Here is a 24,390-nt window from a genome sequence, read left to right as displayed (position 1 = left end):
AAGCAGGGCCTGACTGACAAGTTAGGGTCACTAGAGGCAGATCTCTGGAGGTTATAGGCCAGAAATTTTGGGTTTGGCCTGCCATCTCTGCTTCCTGGCCTACCACTGTGTGAACAAGCCTCTGCCACACACTCACTCTGGCCACCGTGACTCCACTGTGCCTTCCCCTTTGTAGACCAAAATCTGTGTGAGACCATGAGCCAAATGAAAATAAAGCTTTCCTCCCCTGGGTTATCCCATCAGGTGTTTTATCATAGCTATTAGTAGAGGAACTCACAAGGCACACGATTTCAGCTAGAAGAAGTACATTCCAAATCCAACCATAGGCCAGGGACAGTGGCTCAGTTGGTAGAAGGCTTGCCTTGTAAGAGAACCCGAGTTTGATTCCCAAAGCCCCACATTGGAAAAGAAGATAAGATGCAAATTCAACTCTTCATCATGGCTGCTGTAGTTAGGAGCAATATATTGTATACTTGCAAATTGGCAAGAGAGCCGATTTTTAGTGTTATCGCTACAAGGACATTGTATGAGGTAATGCATACATTAACCAGATGATTAGTCACAGTGTGTACACATGTCAAAACACCATGTTGTACACTGTAAATGGAGGCAATTTTTACTCAGTGTTTAAAAGTGAGTTGGGGGCTGGGGACATGGCTCATTCAGTAAAATGCTTCCCCAAAATCCACATAAAAAGCCAGGTGTAGTGGCATGCACTTGTGACCCCAGCACAGGGGGAGACAGAAACAGGCAACTAGATCCCAGGAGCTCACTGGTCAGAAAGCGTGGCCTTATTCATCTGTACCAGGTCCCAGTGAGAGACCCTGTCCTTGAAAATCCAGGTAGATATCTCCTGAGGAATGGCACCTGAGGTTGTCCGCTGGCCTACACACATCTGCACATACACACACATACACATGCATACACACCTAAGCACTCATTAAACCAGTACACACCTGCATATACACATACAAAATGAATTTGTACTTTTCAAGTCAGTGAAAATAAAAGTAAATTATTTTTTTTCTTTCTCCAGAAAGTCTTGATAAACTTCTATGTAGACTATATTGTCTTTAGGGAGAGGTGGTTCTGATTTTCCCCAACTTGCAAGCCTTCACAGTGATGCTCAGTGTTCTCTTTTGGGGGAGTGAGAACCTTTTAATGATGATCCCTCAGTGTATTTGACATGACTTAGACTTGGCCCCTATGCCATGTGGTAGAACTTGTTCCAACCCTCATTTTATACATTTCCTGCCCAAACTCCATATATAAATGTTTCTCCAGAAACTACTGATTTTGGGGTGGGGCAGGGGGAATTGAGGAAACCACAGGCTGAGAATGAAGAACAGTGCCTGACCTCCCATCTCTGGATCCTCACAGGACAATGAAGATTGCTAAGCCACATGATAGTCTATTATGTATCAATATATCCCCCAGTAAGTGTTCCCTGTAATTTTAAAAATTGTAGTACTGGGTTAGGTATAATTTCCCTCCAGTAGATTGTCCTCAAATCCGATTGGTCAGAATCAGTTAACCCCACTCTTGCACCCATTGGACATCTTGCCCGGCAGTTCAGTCTTGCACCATAGCACACAGGGTCTTATGACTTTTCCTCCAGCAGCCTACATAGCACCTTCCAGTGGGTGAGAGCTAGCCCTCAGGGAGGAAGCCTCCAGCTCTGTGAGTCATTGAAAGATAAACATGGGCAGCCTTTTATTCTGTTCAAACTTTAGTTCTTGGTTGACTTTAATCATTTTGGTTCAGGGCAACTAGTACTGCTTGTGGGAAACCTAAAAATGTGTGTTCAGGAATGCAGGCTGGCACCAAGAACAACCATACCACAAGGGACACAGGGGACTGTTCTCCAGGAAGACATTAAAGGCAGGTATGGTTTCATTCTTGTGTTGTTTGTTTTGGAAATGATCCTCATGGTTATCAACAATAGCAAGAACAGGGACAGTTTGGGAGCAGCATCTACCTTCTACCTAGTTTTCCAGTTTGTATTTGAATGTTGGGTGTACTGGCCTTACGTGTAATTTGGTTACCAGGGCTGGAAAGATACCTTTGCCAGCGAAGGGCTTGTCATTGTAAGCATGAAGACCTGAGCTCGGTTCCCAGAACCAGTGTAAAAATCCAGGCATGGCGGCGCGTGTTTGCAGTCTCAGTTCTGTGGAGGCAGAGATGGGTTTACGGGCCAGCCACCCCAGTCTAACCAGGTAGCCCCAAGTCCTAGCAAGAGACCCTCAAAAACCAAAGAGGTTCTAAAGAAACAAAGTTGATAGCTCCTGAGGAACAACAATGGAGACTGATCTCCATATACACATGCTCACACCATACAAGCATGCATACCTACACATGCATGAACACACACGACAAAGAGAAGAGTAACCTTACCTAGGTGTGCCTTCCTCACAGGCTCATTGCTGCAGGTAATATCATGTTCAGTAGACTCTCTCAGAAAGGCCCTCTCTGTGGTGATATTTTACTTGAACACCCCAATAAAACCTATCTGGGGATCAGAGAACAGAGACAGCCACCAAATTAGACATAGAGGTCAGGTGTGGTAGCACACACCTTTAATCCCAGCATTTGAGATCTCATGCTACCAGTATTTGGGAAGCACACACGCCTTTAATCCCAGCACTAAGAAGGTAGGAAGATGGCAGGGCACAGAAAGGTATATAAGGTGTGAGTAAACAGGAAGTCTCGCTCTGGAGGCTGAGGAGTTGATAAAGTGAGGTTGGCTGTGGCTTGTTCTGTTTCTCTGATCTTCCAGCTTTCACCCCAATATCTGGCTCCAGGTTGGGTTTTTTTTGTTGTTGTTGTTTGTTTTGTTTTTTTATTAATAAGACCGTTTAGCAATTCATCTTACACCTCCATGTTATTTATATCTGTATTTGGGGCATATCACCAGGCACCATATAAATGTGAAGCGGCCTGCTTATCGTCTAATTTTAGACACATCCTAAATGTTCGGAATGCAAGGGTTCCATAAACCATTTCCTGGAAACGTTAGAGTCTGTAACCCTTAAGAAAAACTATTTTCTTCCTATCTCCAAAGGACACTGGTTCCATTAATCTTTGGTGACTGAATCTAGGGCTCTCATTCCTGCCTCCTGTTAGCTTGACAGATGCCAGTGGCTCCCTCCTAGGTAACTCATCTTCTACAGCAAGAGCATGGAAGCTTGGCTTTGGTTTCCTTGGGTAAGGAAAGGAATTTCTTACCCATGATTCCCATAACTGGATGTAGAAGACTCCCCCATAGAGCCCTGGTGACTGATGGCACATTCACTGCTGGCTTGTGGCAGTGTCTGGGACCTCCTTAAGCCTGCGGGCCCAGCCCTACCCATTGCATACCACAGCCAATGTCTCCCATTGCATACCACAGCCAGTGTCTCCCATTGCATACCACAGCCAGTGTCTCCCATTGCATACCACAGCCAGTGTCTCCCATTGCATACCACAGCCAGTGTCTCCCATTGCATACCACAGCCAGTGTCTCCCATTGCATACCATAGCCAGTGTTGTCCATTGCATACCACTTGGGTTGCTGTGCGGGCAAGAAAGCATGAGACAGAGTGCTCGGAAATTTGCCAGGCCCTTGGGAAGCTCAGAGACATATTCTCATTATTGCCCAGAGGAGGGTAGAGCAGAGGTTGGGTCACAAGGCGGGGCACAAAGGGAACAAGCCAGGACTCTTTGGGAGGAACTGAAGTGGCCACAGTAGGTGGGATGAAGCATGAGCAGCGATCCAGCCCCCAAACAAGCAGACTCAGCTGGAAGAGTCAGCAGGGGACCTCTCAGCACTCTGAAAAGGATGCCAGGGGTTTGCTTCCCAAATAACCGCTAAGGGGTCAGGTGCGTTTTCAGTCAGATTTTTGGAATTCCCAGCCAGGTCTGCCAAAGAGAAGCTGGTGTCACACTTTACCAAGGACTGGCAAACCTTCCTGAAAGTTGAGTTTAGGAGCTAAGATTTCCTTTTGTTGTAAGGTGTGTGTATGTGTGTGTGTGTGTGTGTGTGTGTGTGTGTGTGTGTGTGTGTGTTGTGTGCAGGTGCGTGGGTAGTCACATGCATATGGAGACCAGAAGACAACCTCTGTTGTCATTCCTCAGGAGGCATCTGTCTTGGTATGTCAGACTGGATCTCTCACTGGCCTGGAGCTCATCAAACAAACTGGGCTGGTAAACCAGAGAGCCCCCAAGGGATCCACTAGTCTCTGCCCCACAACTCTGTAATAATAAATGTTTAAGGTTGTACCTGCTTTTAAAAATGGGTACTGGGGCATTGAACTCAGGTTCTAATTTTTGCAAGGCAAGCACTTTACTTCCTAGCCCAGGACACAGGGAAATCTCAGCCTTGCTTCTTCTGCATGTTTTCTAACAGTTGGGTGTTTCACCACTGACCTACAAGTCTTTCCTAGGCTACATCTACAGCCACAGAGAGCAATGGCACCGGCAGATGGGGTGACAGTGGGGGGCCCAAGATGGACTCCACTTATACACATGCCATGGCCATCATGGTAGCTTCCAGGAAAAAATTGGATTTTCTTCTAGATTTCTTTGTTTGTTTATTTGTGGTGCTGGGAGTTGATAGTGTCCCATGTATGCTAAGCAAGCACTCTGCCTCTTGGCTATCTATATTCTTAGCCTATTCTAGGCATATTTCAACAGTCACTGTTGGTGGAGTTTTGTAAGGGCTGTGCCTGTCTTCCTGCAGCTCCAGGGGCCCTCCTTCTCAGAGAGGCCCTGCCATCACCAAGATCGGCTGTCATACTTAAGACACGTCAGCCTCTGCTGTCACAGGTGCTCCCATCTCTGCTGCGGGCCCAGTTTTGTCACTTAAGCATCAAAAGGGCTTTAACAAAAGAGCAAAACTCTTGGCAATAATTACGCTCCTTCAAAGGGGAGCTGATGCTGAAACAGACGTGAGAGGTGGAGAACATTCAAAAGAGCAATTTGCTCTGCACATAATTTTCGAGTATTCCTCTGTGGTTATTTGCTTTTAGAGATGAGCAGGCTCTTTGAGAGAGGCAGCTCCCGATGCTTCATCCCACCACGAAGACTTAATCTTGCACCCTTAGAGCCCCATGGAACACAGGGCAAACGCTCTCCCTGTTCTCCTTTCTCGGCACAGGGAAGTGGGCACCTTGTTCCGAAGGAAGGAAGACATGGTGAGAAATTGCCGGTGTGTGAATTCCCAGCCCCACCCCAACCCCCACCTCCAACCCTCTTGCCTTGGTGAGAGCAGTCCCCCATCTGAAGAGCCTTTTTCTTTGGGGCTTTTCTGTTGTTTGGAATAAATACATGCCCAAACCACGGTGGAACGGTTTATTTGGTGCATGATTTCACAGAGTTCAGTCTACGCTTGCTTGGGCAAAGCATGGTGCCTGGAGAACATGGTTATTCACCTGGTCATTGCCAGGAATCAGAGAAACAGGAGCAAGGAGCTAGGATGAAATATGGTCTCAAGGACATATCCCAGGGGGCCACTTCCTCCCAGCAAGCCTCACCTTCCACAGCTCCACAGTTTCCTGATAATCTATTCTTTCCCTTTTGTCTTAGTTTGCTTTATGTTGCTGTAATAAAACACCGTGATAAATAAGCAACTTGGAGAAGAAAGGGTTTATATGCCACATCCCCTTAACACATCCCAACAGCAATCCATTATGAGGAGAAATCAGTGCAGGAACTCAAGCAGGAACCTGAAGGCAGGAACCAAAGCAGAGACCACAGAGAAGCACTGCTTATTGGCTTGCCCTCTATGGCATCCTCCACCTGCCCTGTTACACAACCCGGGACCACCTGTCCAGGGATGGCACTACTCACAGTGTACTATGTCCTCATACATCAATTATTAATCAAGAAAATGCCAGCGAGTGACTTTCACTACACCTTGCTTCAATGTGTAGAGCTGGATAGCTGAGGACATCTATCATTTTCTCATTTGCCATTTCTATTTATCATTCCTGGAAAACCACAACCGAAGTCAGTAGCCACCACAGTAATAGCTTGTGGCAGCCTCTTTCACCTCCTTATCTGACTGTGAACTTCATAGAGACCTTTAAATGTCAGTGGTGTCACATCTGTTCTACGGATGGGGGAAGAAGTGATGAGCTTGAGGGAATGGGATCAGGGACAGATCTCACCCCCTCCCACTGCTACCCAGGAGACCCTGTGCGATCACCTAGGGTGTCTCTGTGCCAATGCAGAATACTGTCGTCACTTCTCTTTGTGCCTGTTTGTGTTGTAGCTTCCTGTCAACTGTAAGCATGTTCTGGCAAGAGAGTGAGGTGTCTTCTCTATAGACACATAGGATTTTAACTGCCCGGCACACCCCATTCTATTTCCAGTCTCCAGGCTGTGCTGGGAGATGAGCACGCCTGAGTTCACATCTCATTTCCACTTTGATCAGAGACGAGCAGTGTGCCCCTGGATGGGTGTCCATCTCTACTGCTCTTCCGGTAGCCCAGCAGTGCCCTGAAGTTTCTTTGCCACCATGGGCCACACTGCCTGGGACACTCACTCTGTGGGGGAAGAATCGCAGAGCTCCCAGGCTGTCTCTGGTGACCTCTGTCTAGAGTGAGTATTTCTTTCTCAGTTCCTTGTTAAAAGAATCGCAGAAGCACAACTAACAAAGATGGGATTCTATTCAGAAGCATAGTGGATGTGCAGAGAGGGCCTGTTGCACAGGAACAAAAGTCTCTGAGCAAGCATGAGTTCAAGACACCCTGGTGACTACCTGGGAGTTCCTTTTGTGGGTCCAGGAAGAGGAAGAGTTAGTTTCTGGGGGGGGGGGTGGGGCGGAGTGAGGGTGGTTTTCTGTTTTGATTGACGGACTTGGGTTGCATAAGCCTTTGTACATGTTACATACTCTTTCCCATGATGTGTCTGAATGTCATCACATGCATGCCTAATCATGCATAGGTACAAAATGGCAAGTTCACTCAAAGGACACAGTTTGTCTTACTACATGTACACACAAAACCAGGCTAGGCTGGAAGGGCCCACTGCCTCTAGTTGTAGAATATGTTCTAAGACGTGCATGGCTGGGTTGCTAGGGTTTTGTGTGTAGCTTGATGCGTGTGGGGGTCTCGGGTTGCTTTGTTGAGAAAGGATATATGTGTAGCAGAAGCCAGATAGGGTCCTGGGAGGCTAAGCTGCCCCTATATGTATCCGCTTCCAGACCAAGCCCAGATTTGGAATGTTACTCACCCTAGAGGACAAGCAGACATGAGGATGACATTTCCTCCTGGGTCACCTGCAAAAGTAGTCAGTCATCTCCTTCTGAACCATCACTGTCTTCCAGGTGAGAGAGCTGTCTATCTTTGCAAGGTGATGCCTATCCAAAATTTTCATTTGCTGCTGTTAAGTAGGTAGCTGCAGACAGAGCTGAATGCATTGTGGTGGGTGGTCTACAAGTGAGGCTTGCCTGTTCCCAGGCATTCTGCAAAACAACAGACCAGCTTTACCCATTGATTACACCATTAGACCTCATCACCCAACGGAATATCTCTTTGAATGCAGTGGCTATAGCTCCCAGTGTGCCTTCCATGTGTATGTGTGTGTGTGTGTGTGTGTGTGTGTGTGTGTGTGTGTGTGTGTGTGTGTGTGCAGGCATTCATGCATATTAGTGTGCATGCCTATAGAGACTAGAGGTTGATGCTATTTATCTTTCTTAATTGCTTTCCACCTTATTTTTTGAGATAGCATTTTTTTCCACTAGACCTAGAGCTTGCTGATTCTGATAGACATACTGGCCAGAAAGCCCTAGGGATCCTCCTGCCTCTGCCTCTCCAGTGCTGGGATTACAGACCTACTCTACTGCACCCGGCATTTGTACATGGATTTTGGGGATCAAACTTGGGTCCTCATGTTTGCAGACCAAACACTTTACTAACTGAGCCATCTCCCCAGGTCCCCACTGTGTGCCTTCCCTGGGAAGTGATGTACACTATCCATAAATAGTCACTCGATAGTTAAATGATTCCTTCCTTGCCTGTATTCTAAGCACCAAAATATATTTGCCAGTTCCTACAAGAACAGACAGAGCAAATGGGTGGACATGAATGCCTGGATATTCCCTTCATGTCGTGTTGTTGGTGAATATATACTACCTTTTCAGACTCAGTGCTTAAAAAGTGGGGACCATGGTGGATAAGACAAAATGTGTATCTGAATTATTTAAAATATGAAGGATTTTAGGGAATAACCAATTCGGAAATTCCACCCCACAATTTATCTCCACTAGCATCTATAACTAAAGTGTTGGCAGTCAAAACAGAACTGGAGAGTGGTGAATTCATATAAATGTAATTGTATCCTTTCTGTATTCCTGCTACTATGAAATGAGATATGTCTGCCATAGAAAAAGACTCCTGCATAGATACATGGAAACATTTTGCAAGGTGCCAGCCACTTATTGGGGAATTGTAGTTGAGCTTCCTGTTACGATTGCTGGTTTCCCCATGTCATAACAAATCAAGTGGTATTCCTTGTCACTAGTGTCCTCCTTTATCAGGAACAGTATGTCCTTCATAAAAAACCACAGCTCTCAGACTCCCTGGTGCCTTTCTTCTCATTGCTAACATTGCTGCATATAACACTGGGGCTGGGGGGCCAGACTTCGTGCATGCTAAGCACATGCTCTACCCTTGAGCCACACCCCCAACCCCTCACTGGGGAATTCTAGGCAGGTGCTCTGCCACTGAGCCACACTCCCAACCCCTCACTGGGGGATTCTAGGCAGGGGCTCTACCCTTGAGCCACACCCCCAACCCCTCACTGGGGAATTCTAGGCAGGTGCTCTGCCACTGAGCCACACTCCCAACCCTTCACTGGGGGATTCTAGGCAAGTACTCTGCCACTAAGCCACACCCTAGCCCATTACTGGGGGATTCTAGGCAGGTGCTCTGTCACTGAGTCACACCCCAGCCCCTCACTGGGGGATTCTAGGCAGGTGCTCTACCACTGAGCCACACCCCAGCCCCTCACTGGGGGATTCTAGGCAGGTGCTCTACTACTGAGCCACACCCCAGCCCCTCACTGGGGGATTCTAGGCAGGTGCTCTACCACTGAGCCACACCCCAGCCCCTCACTGGGGGATTCTAGGCTCTACCACTGGGACACACCTTAGTCCCTACACTAGCTTTTTGTATATAATGTACTTCCTGGGCCTGGCAAGATGGCCCAGTGCTTAAAAGCACTTAGTGATTATACAGAGGATCCAGATATGGTTTCCAGAACCTACATGGCAGCTAACAACTATCTCTAACTCCAGTTCTAGGGGATCCTTTGCCCTCTTTTGGCTTCCATGGGCACCAGATACACACATGGTGCACATACATACATGCAAACAAACACTCAGACATACAATTATAAGCAAATCATAATAAAAATATATATTTTTATTATGTTCTCCCCCACTCAGAATCAGTGATTGGCTGGAAGTTTTCCTGTGTCCCACCCGCTTCCACAGCCACTCAGACCCAAATAAAATTACAGAGGCTTATGTTAATTACAAACTGTATGGCCATGGCTCAAGCTTCCTACTAGCTAGCTCTTAAAACTAAACTCAGCCCATTTCTATTAACCTACATGTCGCCATGTGTTCTGTGGCTTTACCTGTGTACCATTATATGCTGCTCATGGACAGCAGGATGGTTTCTCACCTGCCTCTCTTTTCTCCTTTCACTATCTCCCTTGGATTTTCCTGCCTGGCTCCATCCTGTCCTGCCATAAGCCAATGGCTTTATTTATCAACCAATCAGAACAACACATATTCACAGTGTACAGAAAGACATCCCACAGCAATTGGCAGTGAGTATTTACCTCTAAGTAAATGCATCACTGTAGTACCACAGCCATTTGCCCAGGGTCCAGTGCTTCATAAGCCCTAAAACTACTTGGAAGCAATTTTAGTTCTTGTAATTACACAACCAAGACAAGTTCATCAGTCCAAAGCTGGCTGTTTTGAACTTGCTATTACATGGTAGGACTCAGGATCCAAATCACACTCAAAACATTGAGCCTTGGAACTAGCCCATTAAATGGTCATTTAGTTAAAATGGAGCCTATTTCAAACACTTTTTTAAAAGAGTTTATGAACAGCTTTTTTTTCTCTCCACATTTTCCTACACTATTTCTTTGACTGCACTTGAAGGTCAATTGAAACTAATCAAATACTTCTTCAACATTTTTACATTACATCGTGTTTTGACAGTCCATGACCAAAGTTCTTATTTCACTGGCCCTTACAATATTTTCATCATACTGTACAAAATGGTGCTTACCCTAGCATCCTAGCTTCTGTTGAAAATGTCCAAGCCCAGAATACTTACAGGTGAGCTGGGGAGACAGCTCACTTGGTGAAGTATTGGTCATGCAAGTATAAGGACCTGAGTCCAATCCCCAGAGCACACACAAAAAGGCTGGGTACAGTAGTGTATGATGGTATTGCTAAGTCTGGAGAGGTTAAAAATAAGCAGGTCCCAGTGGTTTGGTAGCCAGCCAATCTAGCCAAATTGTCAAGTTCTAGAAAAACCAGAGACCCTATCTCAAAAGAACAAGATGTATAGCTCTTGAGAAATGACCCCAAAGGCCAGATTCTGGCTTCTACACACACGTACAAAAACATACACACACACACACACACACACACACACACACACACACACAAAGTCAATCAATCAGTCAATAACCAACAACAATATTTATTTGTAGTCTAAGATGATTTACCTTGTCATGGAAAACAAATAATAGGCTCTGTTGTAGATTCTGAAAACCACTTTGGCACATGCCTAGAACTTTTTACTTTGGCCCACCAGCTCCTCTTGGCACATGCCCAGAACTCCTGACATTGGCCCACCAGCTCCTCCAGGAAAGGTGATTAGGGTGTGTGTCCTGTGTGTGCGTAGGCCAGTTCAGGCTCTGCGCAATGAAAATGTGTGCTCTCTGTTTAGCTTACTCTCCCTTCTACTCAGACCCAGGCCTGGGAACCCAAATGGTTGTTCACTAAATGGTGAATTGGGGTATTTAATGCCTTTTATTTTCCTTCCCGGTCTTTGGGTACCTACAAGGTGCCCAGTGGGCTGTTTTCATGAGCCACAGTTCCAGAACCTTGGGAATTACTGCATCAACATCATATCCCCGAAAGCAGATAGTGTGCTGTGACATTGGGATGGTGACTTCCCTCAGACCCTGACGAGTACAGCAAGGAGCTCAACCAGAGGTTCCCACATGTGGAGGCTCTCCCAGACCTCTGACTACCCATCTAGTGTCATTTTTCTCCAGCATTTTGTCGTTGTTGTTGTTGATGATGTTGCTATGTTTTGTTTTGTTGAGACGGTCTCATGTGGCCAGGCTAACCTCAAATCACTCTGTGGCCAAGGCTGACTTTGAACTTCTGATCCTTGTGACCCTCTCTCTGGAGTGCTAGGAATAGAGATGTGGGTCACCAACCCTGGCTCATATGAACCCAGAGCCATGTGTGCTAGGCAGGCATTCTGCCGATTGAGCTACATCCTCAACCCCTTGAACAAACAATATTTTGATCATTGCTCCTGGTCAGAAACCCCAAGTAGCTCCTCCATGCCTTGAGTTTCATCTTTTCTGAAACACCTCCCCAACAGGCTAAAGTCAAGTGAAACATGACCGGAGTACTTTGGGAAGTGCCTGCTGGAAAGCGGCATCCTTTACAGACCTGTGATGTTGTCTCTGCTCCTGAATCCCATCTGTTCAGGACAACAGAGCAGTCCCTGGCTTCTGAAAACACTTCCTGCAGTTCGAGTTTACACCCGAATGACCCTCTGACATGCTCTCTGTGAACCCCTTATTGTAGTTTTCTCAGTACCAGCTCTACCGGCTGACACTGGAGTGAGGTGGTTTTTTTTTTTTTTTCCTCTTGCTACTTTTATTACAAACTCACTGGATTAGAAATAAGAATTCTAAAGTTTCATTTTTAAAGTGTGAAATGAAGGTAGTGGAAGACTAAAGACATAATTTTTTTAAAAAAAAAATACATACATTTATTGCAGTAAAGTTAAGGGAAAAATCTCTCTGGCTGAACACTATAATTTTCCTGCAAAGTCAATGCAAGTTTTAAATGAGTTCTTTGGAATTATGTTATAATAAAGCTGAGCCATTCCTATTACAGGCAGAGTATTAAACTCTGCTCCCGTAATCACTGAGCATGCCCTCTGCACTTCTTTTCAGAGCCGTCCTTCTGATAACCAAAGTGATATGCGTGTTTGTTGTAGGGAGATTGGAAAACATTCAGAAATACAGGATTCAAAAGAAAATGGCTTGCTCTCTTCCCACTCACAGACCAAGCACATTTCCATTTTATGTCCACACACATAAAAAGACAGTAGACGGTCCTAGGATTTTGCTGTGTGCCCAGAGGACAAGCTGTCTTACAATCCTGGATGGATGTGACCATGGAAGGCTGTTTGGAGTCTGTATCTGCACTCTATCCACTTCTGGTCACAGGAACTCAGACTCAAGCAAATTCAACATCAAGGGGCATGGGTTAACCTTGTGAAACAGGCAGTGCAGAGCTGGTGTCTGAGTTCTGTTGCTGTGACAAATACCACGACCTACAGCGACTTCGGGGAGCCATGGGCTCGGGCTGACTTACAGATTACAGTCTGTCATCGAGGAAGTCAAGGCAGGAAGTGAAACGGGAACTTGAAGCAGAAACCATGGAGGAACACTACTTTCTGGCTGGCTCTCCGGCTCATGCTTCTTTAGCTCTCTCATACAATCAAGGACCACCAGCCCAGGGAATCTTGCCTCCTGCGGCAGCCTGGACCATTCTATGTCAGTTCACTGTCAAAACCATTTGCCGTAGACCAGCTGATTGGACAGTGCATCGATCTTGACCCCTTTTTCAGATGACCCTGGGCTGTGTCAGGTTGACAGAGCTAACTAGAACAGATGGAGTAGGTTGCAGAATGAAGGTTTCTATGAGCCAGGGAGATGGGTCCGTCTGTAAAGAGCTTGTCATGAAAGCATGAGGGACTGAGTTCAGAACCTAGCATGGTGCACACTTGTGATCCCAGCATTGGTGAAGCAGAGACAGGAGGATCCCTGGGACTCACTGGCCAGCCAGCTTAGCCTGATCAGTTAGTTACAGATCAATAAGAGAACCCATCTCACGAAACCAAGGTGAATGGTGCCAGAGGAACAACACTCAGATGTCATCCGGCCTCTCCATGCATGAGCATGTATACACATCCACGTGCATCTACAATTATATATGTACCTGAACATATACATACACACCAACCTCAGAGCCCAAAATCATCAGCTTCATGCTATCCCTGTGTTTTCCAATAGCCATAAAAAGTGCCACTATGGGTACCTGGGACCATCAGCCTGGGCACTGGGGAACACAGGCACCTGTGGAAGCCAAGCCACAAACCAGACCAGCAGCTGCTTGCTGTGGCCCACTGTCTCTACAAACCGTTCCTCTGATTAAAGTCTCACAGCAAGCCTGGCCAGGCTGATGGCTCTCTTGGTTAAGTGGTTGCATTCAAGCACAAGGACCCAAGTTCAGTCCCCAGAACCCATCTCAAAAGCTAAGCAAGATGGTGCACGTCTGCAATTGCAGCACTGTGGGGCACAAGCAGGCAGGTCCTGGGGGTTTAATGGGCTAGCTGAACTGGTGAGCCACGGTTCAGTGAGAGAGATCCTGTCTCTACCCAACATCATCAACCTCTGATGCATGTGTACAGATGTGTGTTCGTACACTCTCTACACTCATGTACATACCCACACACATGTACTTACAGCAACACACACACACACACACACACACACACACACACACACAGAGTGCACACAAATGCACACCTATTATGGCAGACATCAGGACCTAGCATTGAGATAGATGTTTGTAGATATTTTACTTTTATTTCACAAGTCAGTTTCTTTCGTATAAATTCTCTACATGGAAATATTTCGTAGAGGGAGAAAGAATAGCCTTCTGTGGAATTGCTTCTTCTTTTCAAATGTCATTTTTGTGGCTGTCTTTTTAAACAATACGTAAGTTTTATTTTTTAATGTTAGTCTTAAACATGTACAGAAATCAAAAACTGAAAGAAAAGAGCTTTTAAAAAACCTTAATAGATATAAAACTTACTGTTTTTGTTTTTTATATACTTTTTAATTTTCAGTAGCCTTGAAACACTGTGGTAAATAATATAGAGAATTAATGAGCATTTAAAAATGACTAATTCTGAGAAATAATAGGCATACTTAAGATTAGTATGCTAAAAATCAGATGTGAAAGCAAAAGTTATATATTCAATTTTTAAATTATGCTATTAAATGTATAACTTCATGTGTAGTAAATATTCATATTTAATTTTAGGTGCCAGGGTAACATATACTAAAATAAAATGGAACAATTTCTATGCTTCTATAAAAGAACCTATAAAGCAGTCATAAATAATTATAGTAAAACTCTTTTTGAAATATTTTTATGGGACGAAAAATTGAAAACTTCCTAATAGGGAAATTTTCTTAAATGAGACATGAAATAAGTTAGCCATAGAGACCTAAAATGTAATACGCCCTGTGGGAGCCTGCCGAGCAATCACTCCTTAAGATAATTTTATACAGTGTAGAAAAACCAGGAGGTTTCTGGAAAAAAAAAGCCTCCCCACAAGGTAACAGGAGGGAAAGATAATTATTACCTTTGATTCCTCAGGAGAGACGACTGCCTTTCCTGGCTCTGGGAGGGCTCTGCAGGTCAGAGGCGAACACTCAGGCCCCTTCCCTGTGGGGCTTGGAAAGAAGAGAGTGTAGAGTGTAGGTAGGTTCATGCTGTGTAGCAGGGCCTGACTTGTAAGCCAGAGATCATATAACTCATATTTACTCTGTGTGTGTGTGTGTGTGTCTGTGTGTGTGTGAACGTGCGTGTGTGCACATGTGTATAGACATGTGTGCATACATGTGTGTTAGTCTGTATTTTTGTGTGTATGTGCATGCATGAGTACATATGTGTGTTTATGTATGTGTATAGACATGTGTGTATGCATGTGTGTCTGTTAATGTGTGTAGATGCATGTGTGCATGCATGTGTGTTTGTATAGATGTCTGTGTGCATTGCATGCATATGTGTGTTAGTATGTATATTTGTGTATGTGCACATATATGTGCATATGTGTATAGACAAATATGCGTGTTAGTGTGTGTATATTTGTGTGTGTGTGTGTGTGTGTGTGTGTGTATGCATGTAGAAGTCAGAGATGAACTTTGGGAGTCCTTGTTTATTTGAGACAGGTCTCTCACTGGATCCTGGACTTACTGATTGGCTGGGGTGGCTGGGCAGTGAGCACCAGGGATCTACTTGTATCCTTCCCAGCACTAGGATTATAAGTAAGCACTACCACACCTGGCTTTTTACATGTGTGCTGAGGACCTATCTCAAGACCTCATGCTTGTACGAGGGACTCATAACACACTGGGCCATCTCCCCAGCTCCACATTTGTGTTAAAAAAATTTTTTTAAACAAATCCCATCTCCCCATTGACCTAACTAGCTAGAGGTCTACAGACTAATGGGAGGAAGGATCCAGGGCTTCCTGTAAGAAGTGGCCTGGGTCTGTGGATGTTATGACTTCATTGGCTTCCTCCATTCAAGATAAATATCACAGTGAGAAGTCTTTCTGTGATCTGTGATGTTAGCGTTTGTCTTAATAGAATCTAGACTCCTGTAGGAAAAGGGCCTCTGGCCTGCTTGTGAGGGGTGTTATCCTGACTGCACTGAGATGGGAAGACCCGCCTACTGTGGGTGGCAGGGTTCCCTGGCTGGGACCCGGGACTGTGTAGGTGGGGAAAGGACCCTGTGTTCCCCTCGCTCTGCTTCCTGACTGAGGATCACCTGCTGCTTCTGCCTCCTGTTACCTTACCTTTTCTGCCAAGATGGACTTGACCTTCAAACTATGAGCCCGAATAAGCCCTTTCTCCCTTAAGTGCTTTCATCGAAACATTTTATCACAGAGACGGGGAGAGAAACTAAGGCAGGTGTGGTCTAAAAGTGCTCATCTGTGTGGAGAAGGCCTTGTCTCACCTCTGACAGCAAGCTGCTCTGTGACCTTAGCAGGCAGGCAGAGCTCCAAGAAAGGGTGTGTGGATCACATGTACCTCAGGTTCCTTTCCTGCTAAAACTGCATGTCTCGGGAGGACTTGGTCATTAATTCAAGCACATCCATTCTTCATGCCAGCATAGTTATCAATGTAGCCCAAGACAAAATCATAAACTTAGTTCAAATGTTTTGGGTTTTTTGTTTGCTTGTTTGTTTCGTTTCGTTTTGTTTTTTTGGTTTTTCAAGACAGGGTTTCTCTCTGTAGCTTGGCCCCTTTCCTGGATCTCGCTCTGTAGACCAGGCTGGCCTCGAACTCACAGAGATCCGCCTGGCTCTGCCTCCCGAGTGCTGGGATTACAGGCATGCGCCACCACCGCCCGGCTTAGTTCAAATATTTTTTAACTCTTTTTGGAACTCGGTCACACGGTTTTCAAGTATACATTTTGTAGATGATGACATGTGTCAGCCAAAGTGTCAAAAACTAGACAGGTGTTCTTGTTTAATTGCTCCTTTGGACAACTAGATATGAGAGCACAGAAAGGAGCGTGCACTCCATGGCTAGTAGTGACAGGACAGCTCGAACAGAACCAGCCGCACCTCTCCTTCTGCCCGGCAGACATAGGAAGCTCCAGTGAGGTTTCCGAGGTGGCAAAGGACACAAGAGTCACTTGGCACAGAGCCCTCTCCTGACCTAGAACAAGAGGCTGCTCCCCTGGAACTTCTAACAGGCAGTATGTTGAATTCTCAGGAACCTCTGTGTTAGTCCCTGGAGGTATATGTCATCTTCCTTACGGTCAAGAGCTAGCTCCTGAGATGGTAGAATGCTGCCCCACCAAGAAGGCACAGCCACAAGCTAGCTGTGTGCTGCTTTTGTCTATTTTTTCCTTCTTTTTATTTTATTTTTTGAGGGACGCTGGAGGGTATAAGCGTGCAGGTATGTGTACATTCCTGTGAAGGCCAGAGGTTAACTTCAGCTATCATTCCTTAGGCTCTGTTCCATCTTGTATTTTGAGATAAGATCAAAGTAGGGATGGGCTGGTATCTTATTTACTTTTTTATGGCTGTGGCAGAACACTATGACAAAGGCAACTTATCAAAGAAGGAGTTTAACTGGGGGCTTGCTTACAGTTTTAGACATGGCCATCATGGCAGGGGGTGGGAGGGTGGCAGGCAGGCAAGAGCTGGAGCAGTAGCTGAGAGCTTACATGTTGAGACAACAACCACAAGGCAGAGAGAAAGGAGGAGGGGACTAGCTGAGGATGTTGTGGGCTTTTGAAACCTCAAAGCCCACCCCCAGTGACACAGCTTCTCTGACAAGGCCACACCTCCTCATCCTTCTCAAACGGTTCCACCAACTGGGGACCCAGCATTCACACATAGGAGCCTGTGAAGGCCATTCTCATTTGAACCACCACAGCGGGCTGGCCAGTGAGCTCCTAGAGTCTCTCATCTCTGCCTGCTCAATGCTGGGATTGCAAGCATGGCATCACACCCAGCTTTTTCACATGGTTTCTGGGGTTTCTACTCAGGTCTTCGTGCTTTCAAGACATGTACTTTAGTGCTTGAGCTATCTCCCCAGCCCAGGTTTGGGTCTTTATTACTGTATAGTTGGCCTGATGAGTTAGTTCTTTGTTACATTCCCTTAAGTGGCCTTAACACTGTGTCTTGTCTCTGAAACAGAGCCATCACACTGGAGAATCAGCTGGTGATCCTCGACACAAAAGGGAGTGACGCTGGGGCTTACTACGTGCAGGCTGTGAATGAGCGGAATGGAGAGAACAAGACAAGCCCCTTCATTCACCTGAGCATAGCACGTGAGTTTGGGAAATCCAGATGATGGTCCTGAAAGAGAATGGAGGGACACCATCCAGTGCATCTTCTTTCTCTGGTGTGGTTTATGGTTTAATATCGATCAGTTGTTGATAGTTCAAAGGGCTTCAGAGTGATTGATTCCTTTGGATGGTTTGCAGATGATAGGAATTTTATCATTTTAACCCCAGATCTTACTTGTTCTGTGGACTTAAAAAGTTTGTTATTTTTGTCCACTGCCAATATCATTGTTTTAACAACTTCTTCAGATTGTACCTATGGGTTTTATTTGAGACTAACTGTTAACCTAAGAATAACATCTCTGAGAAAATGTACATATACAGCTGTGTTTAAATTAGCGATATTTGGGGCCAGCAAGATGGCTCCATGGGTAAAGGAGCTCAAATCCTGATGACCTAAGTTCCTAAAATCAGTCCCCAGGCCCATGTGGTAGAAGGGGGGTACTGATATCCAGAAGTTACACACATATACACATGTGCACACACGCACGCACGCGCACGCACACACACACACACACGTATTGTGGCATGAATTTTTAAAAATTAACAAAATTTTAAAAGGTAAGTTTAATGGCCAAGGCTTGTCATCCCCCCAATCAGGAGACTGAGGCAGGAGGATTACAAATCCTATTGCCTATTACCAAGTGAACACTAATCCGACTTGGACAATTTATGGAGAGACTACCTCAAAATTCTGAAAGGTGGTACCTAAGCATTATCTGCTGCTCATTTCTCACTCGACTCAACTAAATACACACAAGTTGTAGTGATAGATCTAATTTATTTAGGGAAATTATAGTTTGAAGAAAAACTTTAAATATTTGGACTTTGAGATTTTACTAGCAAAAGTTAATTCAGAAGAATGGGAAAAATAATCCCAAGTATGAACTGTGAGCTATACCAGCTTCCAACATACATGTCAGAGGTATGTCCTTATATGTTGGCAGTGTGCCCTTTCATGGAATGAGACACTTGAGAACATGCCAGTGGGGAACAGTCTCGGAAGGTGAATTTCAGAGTGTTATCCGGTACATGGGCGTATGTTATCTATGGATTTCATCTTTCTGAATACACTTGGAGGCTTGCTGGAAGTGGTTTTTAGTGTGTGCTTTTTGAAATGTGTGAGGTGAGCTGTAGTGTTTGCTTTGCCTTGTGTCTCAGGACAACTGCTTTGCTAGAGGAGCCAGAATGCTCAGGGAGATGTCTGTCTTAAACACTGGGTGCTGGGGGATTGAGGGAGTGTGTCCTCGGATACCTGTTACATCCTGACAAGTGAGCTGTGTGGCTCTGCTGAGAATCCACCATCAGCTCTTTTAATTCTTAAGTGTGTGTGTGTGTGTGTGTGTGTGTGAGAGAGAGAGAGAGAGAGAGAGAGAGAGAGAGAGAGAGAGAGAGAGAAGCCTGGCCAGAATTCAGCTTGTCACTTGGGTACTAGAATTTGGAACTCAGAGTCTCCTGATTGTGCGGAAAGCACTCTTACAGACTAAGCCATCTCTCTACCCCCTTCCTCCTCTTTTTAAGGCAGGTTCTCTTGCTCACTGATTCAGCTAGACTTGGGTGATCCCCACGGATCTACCTGTTACCACTGACCCAGCACTGTGCATTGGAGATCCTGTTTCTGTGTTCAACCTTTATATGTGGTTCTAGGTGATAGAATTAAGGGCCTCTGCTTGCCCAACAAGCACTTGACTGACTAAGCCATTCTTCTAGCCCCTTTAGAGCCTCCTTAATTCTGAGGAACTGTGTTCTCCTCCCCAGATCATAGACCAGGCAGACTGAGGATTAGTCGGGCCTTTTAATGCATGTTGATTGGATGGAGTGTCACAACTTCCCATGTGTGATACTCTGCTATTGGAAGAACTGCCGTTGTTGAGATCCAGAGAAAAGTGAACATGACTGACCAAGACGTTTTCAGCAGCAATAACAAGAGACCAAGATTGTATTACCAAGGAGCTCCTGATTATTGCTAATGATTGCCAAGTTTTATAACTAGAGGCATTCATTCTGTTCAGCAAATCTGATTTAGCATTCGATTGTGATATACATAGGATAATGATGGCCAAAGAGAGTGGCATTCTGGTTCAGAAACAAGGAAACCAGCCTTAGCCTGTTTGAAGAAGTGGGGAAATGATTGCTCAAGAAGTTCTGGTTCACATAATACTTCTATTCCAGATCTACAAAATGGTTACCACACTGACTTCCAATGGTCTCTTCTGACCTGAGGTAGAGAATAGAAATAATACAGTGTATTTTCAAAGTCCCTTCTGAATGCAATACTGTAAGCAGTAGATAATAGGAATATGTAAAATTTTTGCAATAATTTCAGCTCTACACCAACCAAAAAGTATATAAGAAGCCACTCATAAATATTATAATTAACCAACTCACATCTCATTCCCTTGTAAAATATTATCTTTTCATTGGCATCGGGTAAAACACTTACAGTTGAGCTATATTGAGATTGGTACTGAAGACTTACGCTGTGTTAGGTAAAGCCCTGCATTCTGTTCCTTTGTGTAGTCTTCACTTTTTATCAAAACCAGATATGGTGTGGGAAGGGAGGAGGTAGAAGAACTGGTCTTATTTTAATTCTTAGGCGAACCTTCCCCTGACACATCAGACTTAGCTAAATGTTAAATGGAACCAATTATGCATTTTCCCAGTAGAAGTTGTATTTGGAAAACCTCTAAAGATCAGAAGCCTTGATAAATCTACAAACCTCTCAAGGATATGTGCTTAAATGTGGCTGCCAGTGTGTCACACAGCACCGTGTAAGTGGGAGCTACATCTTGGGATGGGCATGTAGCATTCCATGAGGCCTTGAAGCATGATAGGCCCATCACCCCCCCTGGATGCTTTATGGAATAAGGCATTCTCAAGAACCATTCACATTTTTATTGAACCTGGGGGGAGGGGAGGTGGTTCACAGCCTGTACTCCAAACCAGGTTCAGCCCCCTATCCTCAATATGCCAATTAAAAGAATCAAATTAATTACAGAAAGCAGAAAAAGGATGTTTGTCCAATGTGGCCACATTGGGAAGAAGGGCAAAGCCAACCCCATCCCCCCAGGTCCACCTTTGGGGGGGTCCTGAAGTGAGATTGAACATTGATTTAATAGAAGGGCCAAAGACATGCACAGCTAAGCAGCCCTGGTCAAGGTGTGGTCCTCCTACCCCACTGTTGACCCATCACTGTCTGGGATTCTGTCTCATACTTTTAGGTGTTCTGACAAGAACTCTAAAATCTCTTTCTGGAGACAAGCTCTGGCTCTGCTTGGACCTCTCTGTCTCTATGGAATGTCTTCATCTCTGCCAGGCCCTTAGAGCAGCATAGCCAAGGTGTGCTGTGTCTACAGCCTCAGAGGTCTATTTTGTATTGTTCTGAGGTAGGCTTTTGTGAGAACACCACAGGAGAAGGTTGACAATTTAAAAAACAAAAAGCCAGCCAGTGTTCCAGAAGAACCAAAAGGTATTTCAGCCAATTAGCATTTAGTGAATATAGATGTTTCCCCCACCCCTTTTTTGTCTAGAGAATAAAGTAAGGGACCTAGGTGTAGTGAGTGTGCATGGTCCAGTGCTGGGAATTAAATTCTGGAAGGATCGTACTACAATTAGCTAAAAAATGAATTACCACTGGTCCCATCTCTCCTTCGCTATAATATAGGAGTAGAGGGAGGGACAGAGTTAACCTTGTCTCTGGTTCTAAATAGTGTGCTATCATCTGCGAACAGGAGACGTTTCCAGAACGTGTGCGGTATGTGTGCACGTGTGTGTGCGTGTGTGTGTGTGTGTGTGCGTGTGTGTGTGTGTGTGTGTGTGTGCGTGTGTGTGTGTGTGTGTGTGCGTGTGTGTGTGCGTGTGTGTGTGTGTGTGTGTGTGTGTGTGTGTGTATGATATTCATGTGTACACATGGAGGCCACAGGTGGTTGTCTTCCTCAGTTGTGCTCAATCTCATTTTTAGAGACAGGTTTCTAAACTGAACTGGAAATCAGCGATTGGCTGGGCTTGCTGGTCTACCTGCCCAGCACTGGGGTTAGACACTATACCCTACAGACACTATGCCCATGCCTGGCTTTTTATGTGGGTTCTAGAGTACCTGAACCCAGATCTTCATGCTTGGAAGGCAAGTATTTTACCAACTGAACCATCTCCCAAAGCACAGTGGCTGAATATTTTGGCTACACTTGAAGCTTATGGGAAGCATCAGATAACTGTGTAAGGATAAAAATAAACTTTTAAAATGCATGGAGTATTAGAGCTGAAACATGGTCCCCTAATGGGACCACACGCTGTGTTATGCCTATTTAGTGGATGGCATTATTAGGTATCAACACTTCTCCCCTTGTGTGTGGTTAGGAAGACAGTGTGGCATGGGCTGTGTAGGTATTCTAGTCCGGAAGGAAAGAGTCCTGCCACCCTATCCAGGCTCCCAGAGCAGCCTTGCTGCCTCACTGGGACAGGCTTCCTTTGACATTCTAACATGACCTAAGCCACCAGATGTTAAGGACATAGGGGGCACGGGAAAGCATTCCACATGAATTTTTCATAGCTAGCTCCCGCAGCTCAGGTGCACATCCCAAAAAAAGAATGGGCTGAACTTGCCTGGAAGTAGACATTTCCATTCTGAGGTCAGACCCAGGCAAGCTTTATAAACCTGTCAGCCTGCTTTGCCCTTTCATTTTGAAAAGTTTACAACGAGTTACCTTCTGCGTATTGGCTCTTCCACACTGAATTAATATGTGAATGGGAGTGTCCTCTAAAAAAAAAAAAAAAAAAAACGAAGAAGAAGAAACCTACAGTTAGGAGATAGGCTGGGTTCTACACAATGATTATTAATCAATCATTGTTTAAAAGCCGTCGTACGGACTTTCGACACATCATCACTTCTGACCCAATATTCAAAATGTCCAGTATAATGAGATTCTCTGTGAGGGATGAAGCTCAGATTAAATCCGAAATGACTGCCTCTCTCCTTCCTGCTTTCTTCACCTCTTTCATTTTAATGTCTGCTCTTCAAACAACATTTCCAGATAGGCTATCATTTTAGCTGATCCTCCTTCAGGCTGACAAACCCAGCTTTTAATTCTGAAGCCCACTTAACATTCTTTTGTCCTCTATCATGCTAATTTAACGTCAGCCTCATAGATGGTTAGTAGTTGAAAGCGGGTTCCCGAGAATAATGTCTTTGCACAGGCATCCGAGAGGACTGCCCTGTAAAACACGGCTTTTTGTGTGCCCGGATGAAATCCTATCTTATTTTCCTCATGCCTTTAATATTAAAAGGATGAAAGGGAGCAGGTGTAAGCCTTTGAATGGACTCTGGCATGGGTTGGCTTCCTAAAGCAATAGGAAGCATTTGAAAATAGTCTCTCCAAACCAATGTGGAGACCTTGGGTCTTCCATCCTGGTTGAGCTGCTTAAAATCCAGCCGCAACTTCATAGGGCTCATGATGCTTTGCGGCCAGAATTCTCAGAAACATAAGTTGGAAGTGTTCTGTGTCCTGAGGTCAGCTGTCTAACCACATAGCTAGCTAGGTGCCTCACTTGTTCTACCCAGCAAATGCTGATCCACCCTCTGGCGGGTGCTGGTAGGCAGAACCAAGACCCACTCTCATAGTCTCCAGAGTTCTTCTGTGGACGTATGAAGAAAGAAGCTGTGGTAGAACTGGAGAGATGACTGGGCAGTTAAGAAAACTCAAAGAGGACCTGAATTCTGTTCAGGCACCCAAGTCTGACAGCTCACAACTGCCTGTTAACTCCAGTTCCAGGGCATCCAGTGCCCTCTGTGGCCTCTACATGCCACCTGCACTCGCATACACACACACCCCCATGCAGACACACAAACATATACATACTTGAAAGTCAAGTCAAGGAGGAGAAGGAGAAGCAGCTCTGAGTGCTGAGGATGTAGCTGAGTTGGGACAATGCTTATCCAGCATGCACAAAGCCCCAGTTTGATCCTCAGTACCATATAGTCTGAGCCTGGTAGTAAAGTGCTTGTGATTCCAGTGCTCAGGAGGTGGAGGCAAAAGGATCAGATGTTCAAGGTCATACTCAGCTACATAATGAGTACAAGGCCTGCCTGGGCTACGTGAGAGCATCTGAGAAAGGAAAAAAATCCCTGAGCATCAGTCCCTAGTATAGGAATATTTATTTAACCATATATACAACATTCACTGATCTGAAGGAAGCCAAATGTCTCAGGTGTCTTGCTGACTTTGGAAGCTTCATCCCACACCACACTGTTCTCTTGGCATCTTTCCCATGGCAACTTCATTCTGTCTTGATGTCTCATGGATGAGCACAGTGAACACTTGATAAATGGAAGCCTTTATTTTACTTGGTCTTGATCTTATTGAACTATTTGGCCAAATGCTTATGCCATGTGGTTGTTCCCTGTGAATGTGGCCTCCAAGTTCAGCATGGCCTCTGTGGTAGCATCCCAAATACCCCAAAGCTGTGGTTTCTCC

At 45.2% G+C, this 24,390-nt stretch overlaps 1 protein-coding gene across 1 annotated transcript in view; it reads left to right on the top strand.

The window, feature by feature from the left end:
- Positions 1–24,390, top strand: part of Sdk1 (sidekick cell adhesion molecule 1) — a 960,116-nt gene that overhangs the window by 514,356 nt on the left and 421,370 nt on the right. Inside the window, exon 5 of the mRNA XM_036172523.1 lies at positions 17,772–17,905. Coding sequence (XP_036028416.1) covers positions 17,772–17,905 — 134 coding nt within the window. The remainder of the gene's footprint in view (positions 1–17,771; positions 17,906–24,390) is intronic.

This window comes from Onychomys torridus, chromosome 22, assembly GCF_903995425.1.
Source record: "Onychomys torridus chromosome 22, mOncTor1.1, whole genome shotgun sequence".
In the NCBI taxonomy this organism is placed as follows: Eukaryota; Metazoa; Chordata; class Mammalia; order Rodentia; family Cricetidae; genus Onychomys; species Onychomys torridus.
This window is presented reverse-complemented; position numbering and strand designations above follow the sequence as displayed.